At 44.0% G+C, this 16,744-nt stretch overlaps 1 protein-coding gene across 22 annotated transcripts in view; it reads left to right on the plus strand.

Moving 5' to 3' along the window:
• The window catches only part of Tenm3 (teneurin transmembrane protein 3), a 2,726,621-nt gene extending 2,713,182 nt beyond the window's left edge, over window positions 1–13,439 (plus strand). For 21 of the 22 annotated variants that reach the window (XM_063275416.1, XM_039094506.2, XM_039094513.2 and 18 more), the window contains 2 exons: window positions 7,277–7,407; window positions 9,906–13,433. In XM_063275416.1, the coding sequence (XP_063131486.1) occupies window positions 7,277–7,407; window positions 9,906–10,661 (887 nt within the window). In that variant the 3' untranslated portion in view covers window positions 10,662–13,433. Of the gene's footprint in view, window positions 1–7,276; window positions 7,408–9,905 lie in introns of all 22 variants that reach the window. The other variant, NM_001169133.2, reaches the window with a different exon arrangement.
• The last annotated feature ends 3,305 nt before the right edge of the window (window positions 13,440–16,744 follow it).

Raw genomic sequence — 16,744 nt, forward strand, 5'->3', positions numbered from 1 at the left:
AGCTCCCGGAAGGGGCGGCACAGGTCTTCCTGGTTGCTGCCGCTGCAGAGAGCCCCTGGGCAGCACCCCACGAGCGAACCTGAGCCTCGGGACCACAGGTAAGACCAAATTTTCTGCTGCAAGAAAGCTGCCTGGTGAGCTTGGGACACACGGAAGCAGAATTTCTCTAGGACCCCGCACGTTCTGTGTTTACCGGAAGTCCCACACCTGCGGATCCCGGCCCACAGCAGCTCTCTGCTCCCAGACCCGGTGAGAGAGAGACCCAACCACCTGGTCAGGTGGGCACTCCTGAGGCTGCAGAGCAGAAGAGACCACCAACACTGCTCACCCCTGCCCACATCCCTGGCCCAAGAGGAAACTGTATAAGGCCTCTGGGCTCCCGTGGGGGAGGGCCCAGGAGCGGCAGGACCCCTGCCAGAGACACCTCCGGAACCTGAAAGAAACAGACCGGATAAACAGTTCTCTGCACCCAAATCCCGTGGGAGGGAGAGCTAAACCTTCAGAGAGGCAGACAAGCCTGGGAAACCAGAAGAGACTGCTCCCTGCACACACATCTCGGACGCCAGAGGAAAAAGCCAAAGACCATCTGGAACCCTGGTGCACTGAAGCTCCCGGAAGGGGCGGCACAGGTCTTCCTGGTTGCTGCCGCTGCAGAGAGCCCCTGGGCAGCACCCCACGAGCAAACGTGAGCCTCGGGACCACAGGTAAGACCAAATTTTCTGCTGCAAGAAAGCTGCCTGGTGAACTCAAGACACAGGCCCACAGGAACAGCTGAAGACCTGTAGAGAGGAAAAACTACACACCCGAAAGCAGAACACTCTGTCCCCATAACTGACTGAAAGAGAGGAAAACAGGTCTACAGCACTCCTGACACACAGGCTTATAGGACAGTCTAGTCACTGTCAGAAATAGCAGAACAAAGTAACACTAGAGATAATCTGATGGCGAGAGGCAAGCGCAGGAACCCAAGCAACAGAAACCAAGACTACATGCCATCATCGGAGCCCAATTCTCCCACCAAAACAAACATGGAATATCCAAACACACCAGAAAAGCAAGATCTAGTTTCAAAATCATATTTGATCATGATGCTGGAGGACTTCAAGAAAGATGTGAAGAACTCCCTTAGAGAACAAGTAGAAGCCTACAGAGAGGAATCGCAAAAATCCCTGAAAGAATTCCAGGAAATCATAAATAAACAAGTAGAAGCCCATAGAGAGGAGTCACAAAAGTCCCTGAAAGAATTCCAGGAAATCATAAATAAACAAGTAGAAGCCCATAGAGAGGAGTCACAAAAATCCCTGAAAGAATTCCAGGAAAACACAATCAAACAGCTGAAGGAATTAAAAATGGAAATAGAAGCAATCAAGAAAGAACACATGGAAACAACCCTGGATATAGAAAACCAAAAGAAGAGACAAGGAGCTGTAGATACGAGCTTCACCAACAGAATACAAGAGATGGAAGAGAGAATCTCAGGAGCAGAAGATTCCATAGAAATCATTGACTCAACTGTCAAAGATAATGTAAAGCGGAAAAAGCTACTGGTCCAAAACATACAGGAAATCCAGGACTCAATGAGAAGATCAAACCTAAGGATAATAGGTATAGAAGAGAGTGAAGACTCCCAGCTCAAAGGACCAGTAAATATCTTCAACAAAATCATAGAAGAAAACTTCCCTAACCTAAAAAAAGAGATACCCATAGGCATACAAGAAGCCTACAGAACTCCAAATAGATTGGACCAGAAAAGAAACACCTCCCGACACATATTAGTCAAAACACCAAACGCACAAAATAAAGAAAGAATATTAAAAGCAGTAAGGGAAAAAGGTCAAGTAACATATAAAGACAGACCTATCAGAATCACACCAGACTTTTCTCCAGAAACTATGAAGGCCAGAAGATCCTGGACTGATGTCATACAGACCCTAAGAGAACACAAATGCCAGCCCAGGTTACTGTATCCTGCAAAACTCTCAATTAACATAGATGGAGAAACCAAGATAGTCCATGACAAAACCAAATTTACACAATATCTTTCTACAAATCCAGCACTACAAAGGATAATAAATGGTAAAGCCCAACATAAGGAGGCAAGCTATACCCTAGAAGAAGCAAGAAACTAATCGTCTTGGCAACAAAACAAAGAGAATGAAAGCACACAAACATAACCTCACATCCAAATATGAATATAACGGGAAGCAATAATCACTATTCCTTAATATCTCTCAATATCAATGGCCTCAACTCCCCAATAAAAAGACATAGATTAACAAACTGGATACGCAACGAGGACCCTGCATTCTGCTGCCTACAGGAAACACACCTCAGAGACAAAGACAGACACTACCTCAGAGTGAAAGGCTGGAAAACAACTTTCCAAGCAAATGGTCAGAAGAAGCAAGCTGGAGTAGCCATTCTAATATCAAATAAAATCAATTTCCAACTAAAAGTCATCAAAAAAGATAAGGAAGGACACTTCATATTCATCAAAGGAAAAATCAACCAAGATGAACTCTCAATCCTAAATATCTATGCCCCAAATACAAGGGCACCTACATACGTAAAAGAAACCTTACTAAAGCTCAAAACACACATTGCACCTCACACAATAATAGTGGGAGATTTCAACACCCCACTCTCATCAATGGACAGATCATGGAAACAGAAAATTAACAGTGATGTAGACAGACTAAGAGAAGTCATGAGCCAAATGGACTTAACGGATATTTATAGAACATTCTATCCTAAAGCAAAAGGATATACCTTCTTCTCAGCTCCTCATGGTACTTTCTCCAAAATTGACCATATACTTGGTCAAAAAACGGGCCTCAACAGGTACAGAAAGATAGAAATAATCCCATGCGTGCTATCGGACCACCACGGCCTAAAACTGGTCTTCAATAACAATAAGGGAAGAATGCCCACATATACGTGGAAATTGAACAATGCTCTACTCAACGATAACCTGGTCAAGGAAGAAATAAAGAAAGAAATTAAAAACTTTTTAGAATTTAATGAAAATGAAGGTACAACATACTCAAACTTATGGGACACAATGAAAGCTGTGCTAAGAGGAAAACTCATAGCGCTGAGTGCCTGCAGAAAGAAACAGGAAAGAGCATATGTCAGCAGCTTGACAGCACACCTAAAAGCTCTAGAACAAAAAGAAGCAAATACACCCAGGAGGAGTAGAAGGCAGGAAATAATCAAACTCAGAGCTGAAATCAACCAAGTAGAAACAAAAAGGGCCATAGAAAGAATCAACAGAACCAAAAGTTGGTTCTTTGAGAAAATCAACAAGATAGATAAACCCTTAGCCAGACTAACGAGAGGACACAGAGAGTGTGTCCAAATTAACAAAATCAGAAATGAAAAGGGAGACATAACTACAGATTCGGAGGAAATTCAAAAAATCATCAGATCTTACTATAAAAACCTATATTCAACAAAATTTGAAAATCTTCAGGAAATGGACAGTTTCCTAGACAGATACCAGGTATCGAAGTTAAATCAGGAACAGATAAACCAGTTAAACAACCCCATAACTCCTAAGGAAATAGAAGCAGTCATTAAAGGTCTCCCAACCAAAAAGAGCCCAGGTCCAGACGGGTTTAGTGCAGAATTCTATCAAACCTTCATAGAAGACCTCATACCAATATTATCCAAACTATTCCACAAAATTGAAACAGATGGAGCACTACAGAATTCCTTCTACGAAGCCACAATTACTCTTATACCTAAACCACACAAAGACACAACAAAGAAAGAGAACTTCAGACCAATTTCCCTTATGAATATCGACGCAAAAATACTCAATAAAATTCTGGCAAACCGAATTCAAGAGCACATCAAAACAATCATCCACCATGATCAAGTAGGCTTCATCCCAGGCATGCAGGGATGGTTTAATATACGGAAAACCATCAACGTGATCCATTATATAAACAAACTGAAAGAACAGAACCACATGATCATTTCATTAGATGCTGAGAAAGCATTTGACAAAATTCAACACCCCTTCATGATAAAAGTCCTGGAAAGAATAGGAATTCAAGGCCCATACCTAAACATAGTAAAAGCCATATACAGCAAACCAGTTGCTAACATTAAACTAAATGGAGAGAAACTTGAAGCAATCCCACTAAAATCAGGGACTAGACAAGGCTGCCCACTCTCTCCCTACTTATTCAATATAGTTCTTGAAGTTCTAGCCAGAGCAATCAGACAACAAAAGGAGATCAAAGGGATACAGATTGGAAAAGAAGAGGTCAAAATATCACTATTTGCAGATGACATGATAGTATATTTAAGTGATCCTAAAAGTTCCACCAGAGAACTACTAAAGCTGATAAACAACTTCAGCAAAGTGGCTGGGTATAAAATTAACTCAAATAAATCAGTTGCCTTCCTCTATACAAAAGAGAAACAAGCCGAGAAAGAAATTAGGGAAACGACACCCTTCATAATAGACCCAAATAATATAAAGTACCTCGGTGTGACTTTAACCAAGCAAGTAAAAGATCTGTACAATAAGAACTTCAAGACACTGAGGAAAGAAATTGAAGAAGACCTCAGAAGATGGAAAGATCTCCCATGCTCATGGATTGGCAGGATTAATATGGTAAAAATGGCCATTTTACCAAAAGCTATCTACAGATTCAATGCAATCCCCATCAAAATACCAATCCAATTCTTCAAAGAGTTAGACAGAACAATTTGCAAATTCATCTGGAATAACAAAAAACCCAGGATAGCTAAAGCTATCCTCAACAATAAAAGGACTTCAGGGGGAATCACTATCCCTGAACTCAAGCAGTATTACAGAGCAATAGTGATAAAAACTGCATGGTATTGGTACAGAGACAGACAGATAGACCAATGGAATAGAATTGAAGACCCAGAAATGAACCCACACACCTATGGTCACTTGATTTTTGACAAAGGAGCCAAAACCATCCAATGGAAAAAAGATAGCATTTTCAGCAAATGGTGCTGGTTCAACTGGAGGGCAACATGTAGAAGAATGCAGATCGATCCATGCCTATCACCCTGTACAAAGCTTAAGTCCAAGTGGATCAAGGACCTCCACATCAAACCAGACACACTCAAACTAATAGAAGAAAAACTAGGGAAGCATCTGGAACACATGGGCACTGGAAAAAATTTCCTGAACAAAACACCAATGGCTTATGCTCTAAGATCAAGAATCGACAAATGGGATCTCATAAAACTGCAAAGCTTCTGTAAGGCAAAGGACACTGTGGTTAGGACAAAACGGCAACCAACAGATTGGGAAAAGATCTTTACCAATCCTACAACAGATAGAGGCCTTATATCCAAAATATACAAAGAACTCAAGAAGTTAGACCGCAGGGAAACAAATAACCCTATTAAAAAATGGGGTTCAGAGCTAAACAAAGAATTCACAGCTGAGGAATGCCGAATGGCTGAGAAACACCTAAAGAAATGTTCAACATCTTTAGTCATAAGGGAAATGCAAATCAAAACAACCCTGAGATTTCACCTCACACCAGTGCGATTGGCTAAGATCAAAAACTCAGGTGACAGCAGATGCTGGCGAGGATGTGGAGAAAGAGGAACACTCCTCCATTGTTGGTGGGATTGCAGACTGGTAAAACCATTCTGGAAATCAGTCTGGAGGTTCCTCAGAAAATTGGACATTGAACTGCCTGAGGATCCAGCTATACCTCTCTTGGGCATATACCCAAAAGATGCCTCAACATATAAAAGAGACACGTGCTCCACTATGTTCATCGCAGCCTTATTTATAATAGCCAGAAACTGGAAAGAACCCAGATGCCCTTCAACAGAGGAATGGATACAGAAAATGTGGTACATCTACACAATGGAATATTACTCAGCTATCAAAAACAACGAGTTTATGAAATTCGTAGGCAAATGGTTGGAACTGGAAAATATCATCCTGAGTGAGCTAACCCAATCACAGAAAGACATACATGGTATGCACTCATTGATAAGTGGCTATTAGCCCAAATGCTTGAATTACCCTAGATCCCTAGAACAAACGAAACTCAAGACGGATGATCAAAATGTGAATGCTTCACTCCTTCTTTAAATGAGGAAAAAGAATACCCTTGGCAGGGAAGGGAGAGGCAAAGATTAAAACAGAGACTGAAGGAACACCCATTCAGAGCCTGCCCCACATGTGGCCCATACATATACAGCCACCCAATTAGACAAGATGGATGAAGCAAAGAAGTGCAGACCGACAGGAGCCGGATGTAGATCGCTCCTGAGAGACACAGCCAGAATACAGCAAATATAGAGGCGAATGCCAGCAGCAAACCACTGAACTGAGAATAGGTCCCCTATTGAAGGAATCAGAGAAAGAACTGGAAGAGCTTGAAGGGGCACGAGACCCCAAAAGTACAACAATGCCAAGCAACCAGAGCTTCCAGGGACTAAGCCACTACCTAAAGACTATACATGGACTGACCCTGGACTCTGACCCCATAGGTAACAATGAATATCCTAGTAAGAGCACCAGTGGAAGGGGAAGCCCTGGGTCCTGCTAAGACTGAACCCCCAGTGAACTAGTCTATGGGGGGAGGGCGGCAATGGGGGGAGGGTTGGGAAGGGAACACCCATAAGGAAGGGGAGGGGGGCGGGGGATGTTTGCCCGGAAACCGGGAAAGGGAATAACACTCGAAATGTATATAAGAAATACTCAAGTTAATAAAAAAAAATATTTTAGACAAAAAAAAAAAAAAAAAAAAGAATCAGCTGTTCATTTCCATACTCTCATGGGGGGGGGGGGGTCACTAATAGAAAATGGGTTTTGGAAACCCCGGTATCATTGTGAGATGACGCTTGAGGGCCATTCCCACATCTCTTGTAGCCTTTGCTAACGTCATTTGTTCTCTGCGTCTCTGTCTTGAACTCTCGTGCTGCTGTGCGTTGCTGTTGCTGTTTTTATCACTGTTACTGGTCCAGGATGCAGTTTTGCACTTCTGACAGTTTGTCTCCTCTGTCTAAGTGAGCACCTATTCTCCTCCATTTTCTGCAGCATCTGCCATACGTCTGCTGTGGGTTAGTGTCTAAAAATAGACAGTGGATTTAAAATGGTAGGAGGTAGGCAAACACGGGCCTCTTTGTAGAGGCCTCTTTGTGAAAATTGGGTCGGGGGGGTTGGTTTTTTGGTTTTGTTTTTTAAGTAAGGATGTAAATTCATGAAAGCACGTGCCCGGTAAAGTTTTAACACCTTCGATTCTGTGCGCTCTCCCCCTAGATGTTAACAGCTGGCTGGTGACATTTGGCTTCCATCTGCACAATGCTATTCCTGGATTCCCCGTTCCCAAATTTGATCTAACAGAACCTTCCTACGAACTCGTGAAGAGTCAACAGTGGGAAGACGTGCCGGTAAGAAACAAACATGGAAAGGAAGAGAAGGCAGTGATTGGCTGGCCTGCTTGAGTTTTGTTTACCGACAATTCATCTACGCTTGTGAAAAACCATACCAGTCTTTCCTTTTCTTTTTCCTTTTTTTCCACACTTTTGAGGAAGGAAAGCTGACAGTTCCACTGCATTTCTGTTCAGCTGCTATAGGCCTGTTAAACAGGCCAAATCTGTTCCTAGTAATGCTAATAAAAACATTGAAGCACACTATCAAAAGGTAATAAAATGCAGAAGCCTGTGTTTTCTGTGTAGGGCTTCTACAGAGAACCCCAGGAAAAAGCCTTTATGGCACCTGGGAGCTGAAGGCAAGCTGCAATAAACAAGAGAACGGGGATTCGGATTTCAAATTAGCAACCCACAAAGAGTGCCACCACAGCCTTTACAGAGAAATAAAATGTCCTCTAGTAAGGCCCCGTCTATGAGCAGGTGTTCATAGAATTCTGAAAATTACAGATCAGGAGGCCTGACCCTGTTGTGAGAAAGAAATAAAACTGGGAAACAGAATGGGAAATTTCGAAGTCAAAACTGCCGTGTCAGGAAGCGGGCTCTTTAACGCCCATCATTCAGAGCTCAGGAAAGAACACACAACAAAACACCAGGACTTTTAGCTCAAAGCAAGAATAATTAGAGATCCAGAAATTGGGTTACCTCTTAACGATAAGGGAAGTGTGGGGTTCCTAGCAAAGGTAATCCCTACCTTGAACAATGTCCTACCACTTGGGTGGATACAAAAAAAAAAAAAGTAATCATGACTAAAATACACACATGGTGGTCTACTGTGCTCACAGATACATTTTTCTGATAAAGTTTCATTCTTCACACTAAAAGAACCTGTCTCACTGTCATCTTTATTTAATAAGCAAAATCCATCAAGTTTCTAGGGGTCTGGAGGCCATTTTAACATGGCTTCCTTTTTTAAAGATTATTATTTAAACTGCATTTATAGAGCCGAACATACGTACCTGTGGGTGCCCTTGGACTTCAAGTCCAGAAGAGGGCATAGGATCCCCTGGAACTGGGGACACCGGCAGTTGCAAGCTGCCGGAGGGTGGTGCTGCGAACCTCACTCTGGTCCTCTGCGAGAACAGCATGCTCTTACCCTCAAGCCTTCTCTCTAGTCCCCAGTTTAACATTCTAATTGCAAATATATCTGGCCCCGACAACGAGCCCCGAAGACTCACCTCCCGATGCATTTGTGTCTATCCTAACTGTATGAGTTCATAACATGTCTAAAAGCCCTTTAGTCTGCTGGTCCAAATGGACTGCCAATTTTTTTCCTAGGCAGCCATTTAATATGGCTCAAGTTCTCTGACCAGAAAAGTGCACGGTAAGGATAACTTAGGGAATCCTGAGTAAAGACTTTGGGCAGCTCCCTAGTGCTGCAGGGGAGAAGGGCATTTCTTTGAGTGCTGTAAATGAAACAGATGTTTCATTTGACTAGACAAACATCTGCTGGTATACAAAATGGCTGCCTTAGAATACCCCCAATTTCAAGCAATTTGCCATGGAAATGGTCCTGTCTCCACATCTGTATAAAATACTTGTTTTCCAGAGTTTAAGTTCCCGTGCCCAGCTGGCCCTAGTCCTCTCATCCCTGCACATTTCAGCTCTGTGATTACATTGGGGACTCTCAGCTAAAAACCGTGTTCCACACACGGGATAGGTGGCCCGGAGGACTTAGAACACTGGCATTTCCAAAGTGTTATGAGGGCCTGGTGCCCCCAGCCTCAGGCATCCAGGGAGAATGCTACTGCTGTGAGTCTGGTAGACTGGCTTGCCCACCTTGGGCGGTTTGAGAATAAAGCCCCTAGGAACTACAAGGTGGAAGATAAAAATATGAATAGGTTGCCTGCCTTGAAAACTAAAAAAGCTTCCAGAAATATATGAGATATCCTTTTAATTTTTTATTGCATTTTTTTTTTTTTTGCGTGTCCATACCCTCCACCCCTTCGCTATACATGTGTAGAGGTGAGAGGGCAATTTGGTCAGGCTTGGCAGTAGGTATCTTTCTTTACCCAGTGAGCCATTCACCAGCCAATAAACTCCCTTTTTGATCTTTTAAAAAACTATTATAACACGCAACGAGGGAAGGAAATGGCATTCCATCCTGGATTGTTCAGGCATTCTAATCCCTAGACAGTTAGGGAGTCTCCCCATCAATCAAAGCTTCTGCACCTCCACTAAGACCTGTTTGTTTCTAGCTGGTTGGAGTTTTGTTTTTCTGGGGTAGGAGCTCACATAGCTCAGGATAACCCTGGAACTCACGATGTATGTAGCCTTGTTGTCCGGATCCTTCCCACCTCCCCAGCGTGTTCATGATAACGCAGTACTTAAAGCGAGAGGAGCCCTGCTTTATTTGTAGTCAGGACCGGGAAGGGCAACAGTAAGCATGGCTCCCAGCAAACCAGCATCTGTACACTGATGTTCTTTCAATCTCCCTCCTCCTGTGTTTTGCTTTTCAGCCCATCTTTGGAGTTCAGCAGCAAGTGGCAAGGCAAGCCAAGGCCTTCCTGTCCCTGGGGAAGATGGCGGAGGTGCAGGTGAGCCGACGCAAGGCTGGGGGCGAGCAGTCGTGGCTGTGGTTCGCCACGGTCAAGTCGCTCATCGGCAAGGGCGTCATGCTGGCCGTGAGCCAAGGCCGCGTGCAGACCAACGTGCTCAACATCGCCAACGAGGACTGCATCAAGGTGGCGGCGGTGCTCAACAATGCCTTCTACCTGGAGAACCTGCACTTCACCATCGAGGGCAAGGACACGCACTACTTCATCAAGACCACCACGCCAGAGAGCGACCTGGGCACGCTGCGGCTGACGAGTGGTCGCAAGGCGCTGGAGAACGGTATCAACGTGACCGTGTCGCAATCCACCACGGTGGTGAACGGCAGGACTCGCAGGTTCGCTGACGTGGAGATGCAGTTCGGCGCCCTGGCGCTGCACGTCCGCTACGGCATGACCCTGGACGAGGAGAAGGCGCGCATCCTGGAGCAGGCGCGCCAGCGCGCTCTCGCCCGGGCGTGGGCGCGCGAGCAGCAGCGCGTGCGCGACGGCGAGGAGGGTGCGCGCCTCTGGACGGAGGGTGAGAAGCGGCAGCTGCTGAGCGCCGGCAAGGTGCAGGGCTACGATGGGTACTACGTACTGTCCGTGGAGCAGTACCCCGAGCTGGCTGACAGTGCCAACAACATCCAGTTCCTGAGACAAAGCGAGATCGGCAAGAGGTAACCCCCGGGCCACCCCTGCGCAGATTCTCCTGTAGCACAAACCGAACCGGACTCTCCAAAGAGCCTTCCAGAATGACACTGCTCTGCAGACACCCTCGGCGCAGACACAGGCAACACAAACCAGAAACAAAGACGACTTTTTTTTTCTCTAAATGACCTTAAAGGTGATCGGCTTTAAAGAATATGTTTACATACGCATATCGCTGCACTCAATTGGACTGGAAGTATGAGAAGGAAAAAAAAGCATTAAAAAGGCAACGTTTTGCCATGACCCTCTGTACCTTCGAGGCACTGTATTTAACAAAAGTTTTAAAAAGAAAAAAAAAAATGCGTACCATGTTTCCAGATATTGCTGAATTGTCGACCTTTGCTTACAGGAAGTAATCTCTACTTAGGATGTGATATACATAGATCTGTTCATTTTAAAATGTGGGACAACGTTACTGTTTATAGAACCCAACTGCTTTCCCATGCTGCTTTGTAAAAGGACATTGGCGCAAGGGACGTCTGCTTCGGCGGGGATTTAATAATGGATTTTACTAACATGGCTTGCCCTGGGAGGGGAAAAAAAAACGACAAATAGAATCATTGTCACTGATAAGCAAAGGAAACCCCGATTTTTTTGTAAATTATGTGAGACAAGTTGTTTATGGATTTTTTATATGAATTACAATTTACTGTACATCGAATATTAGTCTCAGAGGAGTTAATTTATGTAAAGTGTTTAAAAAGTTTATACTTAAAAAATAAAATGATAAAAACATGTGAACTGTGTGATTTTTTTAAAAAAAAGGATTGCACCTTTTGTTATCTGTTATAACTGTACAGTATAACTTATTATATTGTAGAGATATAACAACTTACACCTATCATGTCCAGAAGTGTTAATATTTTTGTATTAGGTTGAAAACAAAAACAATGTGCAACTTTCTATCACTTAGATAGATAGGACTGTGCAATCCTCAGTGGGTGGCTAATCGGAGAACTTTTTCTTCGTCCCCCTTTCTTAACAAGCCACTGGCCTCAGCCATTACCAACCAAGAGGCGCAGTCGACATCCAAGGCTGGTGGAATGTGATGGAGGGTGTGGGGGAGGGGAGCAGAGAGAGAAGAACCCGAGGGGGAGAAGAGGCTCTCTAGGCCCTTAAAGGTCAAGCCAAGTTCATCAACCAGAGCTTTTAATAGTGTATGGTCGTCCCTCCATGCTCCACTTGTGATGGAGAAGAGACCACAGTCTGATGCTCGGGAACATTTGTGGGGAGGGACGGACTTGATGTCATGGTAACCATGAACATGTATCTTAATGTCTAGGAGCGATAGCAATAACCGAGTGGTCATGAGCCAGGGGCGACCGGCCAGTCAGGGTCACTCTCTGTGGGGCTTGGAGTTGGACCCTTAGGTCAGCCAGTGGGATCGAAACAGGAAGGCAAGCTCCTGTTAAGCCCGAATGGCCCAACCATCACAGGGAATGGTTTGAGCGGCAGCCTATGCTGGCCAGGGGTAGCCTGGGGTATTGGGCAGGGTAGGAAGAAAACTGACATCAGTGCCCCCACCCCCCACCCCCGACCGAAAGCTTGGGGTTCCACCATAGACACCATCTGCACTTCCGTGCCAACCCAGCCACTCTGGAGTCTTTCGTGAGCACTGAATTCAGCCACAAAAATATTTTTAGAAGATATTTCTCAGTTCATTGAGCTATATAGTACACACTGTTTTCCTCTCTATATGATGGTGATAAATATAGCAAGTGAACATGTCGTAAATATAAAGGTTCAAGTGATGTATTGAAAGTAATTTTCTAACTGCTTTGTGTGTATCACATACTCTAAATACACAGTAGGCGTGTTTATTAAACAGACTGGCTGGGAGCGTTCTCAGACAGCGACGGAACTTACGGTCTCAGCGCTGCTCCTGTTGCTGTGTATGTGGTAGGGTATACTGAAGTAATTAATCTTCTAATGAATGCTGATATTTTACTAGAATGAAAGCACAGATTAGCATTAAATATTTTTTATCCTGAAAATCCTTTGGCAAGTACTGGGGAGCCCAAATTTAGAAAACTATGAGATTTTCAAACATGGCTGTCGGACGTTTTATTTTTTAACTGTTACCTTAGGTGTTTGCAGTTCTGCTGAGTGGGACTTCCGCAGGGCTGTTATGTAGCATGCTGTAAGTACTCTGGGGTGAAACGGGCCCCGAGTCTCAATTCTCAGAAATGTCTGTGATGTATTGACCATGAATAGCTTGTACCACATGACGGAAATGAAATTACACTCTTAACCCCTTCTCAACATGGACTGGTCTTTACAGGGGCACCAATAAATGACAAATTTGGAGAGTCTCCTGGTGCTTATTTTAGAAGTCAAACCAACCCAATTAGTATCTTGTTAGTAGATATAATGAGCCTATTTCTTTCTAAAAAGGCTTGTGGTCTGGACGTGCTTTTACAAGAAATAGTGACCTTGGGGAATATATAAACAAGAGATCTTTTTCTAAGAGTTTGGGGGGAGGTTGGGGACCTGTATAATGACAAAAATTAGCTTACAATAATGACAACAACAAAAAGTAAAAATAAAAACAAAAGAAATTGATATTCAAAGTATTTTAGGCAAAGCCAGTCAAGATGCTTTCATGATATTTTGAGATGTAAATTTTTGTCTGATTTGTATTGTTCTTTTCATTTGCCTTCTTAACTTTCTATGTGACCTGAATTTTCCATAACTTGATGACTATAGACTGCATCTAGGCATTCCAATAAAAGCCAACCCAATGTGTGTGCGTTTATATATTTTTTCATGTCTTGACTAGCCAGAATTGCTCTTAGGTTTCCTGCGGCTACAGAAGGAGGCAGATCTGGGGGTGCAATTCCTCTGCAAACCAAACTGATGATAGCCCTCATTACTACTGCATTGGGCTCCTTGTTTTGTTTTTGTATTTAGTTTCAAAATGAAAGCTTGGAGGAGCAGGCTTCACGGAGGTCTCTACCCTGGCCTACTTTAGAAAAAAATGTTAACTACACCTCCACAAAGCCCGACACTAACTGTAAAAGAAGAATTGAAAAAGGAAAAAATCACCCATTACTCCTGAAATCGGGTCTCATTCCTGTGATGTTGGCATTGAGTGTGCCTAATTAAAACACTTGATTAGAATAATCAGTTTGGGCCTGATAGGTCCTCAGCCTCCTGGAGATGTCTAAATCTACATAGAGACCGGCTGATTAGGGTTTGCTTTGCTCAGCAATTCCAGGCTGACAGACCAGGGCTTTGGTTTTAGTATGAAGAGGCAGACTTCCCCATGCTTGCCTCACAGTGACAACCTCAACTCGAGAAGGCGTGGATGCTACAGGAATCAGGTCACCCCGCTTGGCAAAAGGGTCTAGTTTCTCCTCAAATTAGAGTTTAGTATGCTCGAAGCCCAGGAACCCAGTAAGACATAGTACATTCCAGCCCCTCCTCTTGACAATGCTTTTCTTGTCTGAGCAAACTCAAAGAACAAAAGTGGACGTGAGGTTTTAGATAAAGAACTGGGTACCAAACCATTGCTGCTCACTCCCACGGTGAAATGTACATCCGTATTTAGATTCACTGCAAGTTACCTTACCTATTAGTCACGTGACCAGCCCCACAAGCACTTAAAGGAAACGAGGGGAGATTATCATGCCTTTGAAGCCCTAACCATACCCACTCCTCTCCCTGTTCACGGCCTTTTCTCTTGACTCAGCTGATCCCAAAAGCAGCCATTTCTCTGACCAGGTAGATCTGCTTGCTATCTGTGTAAGGTACTCTTTGGAATAAAAGAGTCCGGAAGAGGGAGCCTGAAGGAACTGATCCATGACACGTCTGTAACAAAAAGCACTTGGGCAGTGTCTTACAGGACACCACCCAACCCAGGTGACAAGGATGATATCTAGGCTCCTGCAGAGCGAGACAAGACCTCCCCCTTGAGCCTTGAAGGTCAGCTTAGCAGTATCATACCCCTTCCACAGATAATTCCATCACACACCGTCCTGAAGAGAAGTGACCTCAGCCTGCAGCTCCCATCCCCAGCGTGCAGTAAATTCTAGGTGAGGGAGAAGGAACTTAGAGAAATTTGAGCAAGTTGTCCAAGTGGATATCCAAGTGTGGGTGGGGTTCAAGTCAAAATGAGCAAGGATTCTCTGTCAGGTAGCTACCTTTCCTACCTTGCATAGTCTCCTGACGACAGCACCCCAGGTTCTGGTGATATTACCTGCCGTATTTGCATAAGTCATAAGACATGGGCTTTATGGCCAGTCTATCTGCCAATATTTCTAGCTCCTTGGCTCCATCATGTATAGAAACAAGTCTTCCATGCAATGTTAATGAGTGCCCATCATTTCTAAAGGAAGGACTAGAAATTTCTCCATAAATCTCTCGTTTGACTTTGTCATCCTACCAAGGTCATGTTAGAAATGACACGTTGTTTATATATTCCTACTCACCTTAACCACAGTGCGAACAAAGTACAAAAAAAAAATAAAGGTAGTGGTGTGACTACTGGAGTTTTCTGCCCTCCTTTCAAGCCTCAGAATGAATATCCTGTTACCACTTTTCTCGTTTGTTACGCCCTCTACAAGCAATGGTCTCTTGGTGTCACTTAATTACGAATAACTTTTAGGTAGCTAGAGTAAACCTTTTCATTTATGAACCAACTGAAAATGCTGCCATGGAGAAAGACAGGATTCCTAGAGCCTTGTGTACAGAGAATTTACTACAAACCGAGGCTGAGCTTAAAGTAACATCATTAGTCAGTTTAGAGATAATGGGCTCCACAAAGCAAATTTAATAAATCCTTCCGGGATCCAGGCAGAGGAAAATTAAAATTAGAAGTATAAATTGTTAGTTTTAGGCCAAGAGAGTGGCTCGCTTGCAGTCCTCCTGCCTATAGGGTGGAATCGTAAGTGGACACTGGCATCCACCTGCATTGGGAAGGAAGGTCCCATTCCTTTTATGTGTGTGCCAAGATTTCCTGAATTCCACCTAAATGACTACTTCCATCTCACATAGCTCTCCATGCATAAAGTGGACAGAATTTGCAAGTGGTCTGCTGGGTGGAAAGGCATTCCTTAAAATTTTCAAAACTCCACGTTATCAAGGTGAGGGGAGCGTAAGTACCCAAGGAGTGACAGTAAGTGAGAATAGAATGGCTCATAGAAACTCCGAGGGAGCACGCCAACTAGTCTCTTCCACCTCGGGTTCTTGTCACAAGGTGATGAGCATGGTGTAAGCAGAGATCCACTTCATCCCAACTTGCCCTCAAAGATAAACGGTGGGAAGCCTATTGTATCTAATTCAGAAAATACACCTTAAAAATCGTCCCCAGGTCCCCCAGTCTCTCTCTATAGTCCCCCTTTTCTATCCCTTAATTATCTTTCTGAAATGACCCCAGCAAGACCTGCCTGGGTTGTGTCCGAAAAAAAATTGCATCTGCTTTTCTTCATCTTCGGAGGAAAACCATGCTGGTTCATTGATAAGCCAGGTGATTTTGTCTGCTGAGGATATCATTGGGAAGGGGAGGTAGAGTCTTTCATCCCCAACTTATTGACAAAAGGTTATAAGCAAGCAGGTTTCAAAGTCTCACTTCAACTGGGACATTATCACCAAGCTCAGGCACGAGATTTAAGCGTCATTCTCAAGCACCGACAAAGCAATACTGCAAAACACAGAAAACTGAATGGAGGACAGGAAGAAGCGAAGGGTCGGGGCAGCCCGACTCACTAGAGGTAGGGAAGGGAGAGACCATCTTTCTACAAGTCGGTGCTTCTCAGTTTTCAGGACTCTGGCTTTTTGGAGGAGTGAGATCCTGTCCCAACATCTGGTGACACCCTAGAGGGGTGAGCCTCAGCAGAGACCTGTGTCTGGGTCATGGCGGCTGAGAGGCGCTTTCATGAAGGGCTCTTGCGCCCCCTAGCGATAGACGCCTTAGGTGTAGAAATCTATGCAAAAGCTGCAGCAAGGTCCAGAAACAGAAACAAAACAAAACATAAAAACAAAGGGAGACTTAAGCTCTCCCTCTGCTCGTCTCTGGATGGGCCAATTCAAATGACCCTCTCTGGTCCCATTCTGTT

Source organism: Rattus norvegicus, chromosome 16, assembly GCF_036323735.1.
Source record: "Rattus norvegicus strain BN/NHsdMcwi chromosome 16, GRCr8, whole genome shotgun sequence".
NCBI classification, from domain to species: domain Eukaryota; kingdom Metazoa; phylum Chordata; class Mammalia; order Rodentia; family Muridae; genus Rattus; species Rattus norvegicus.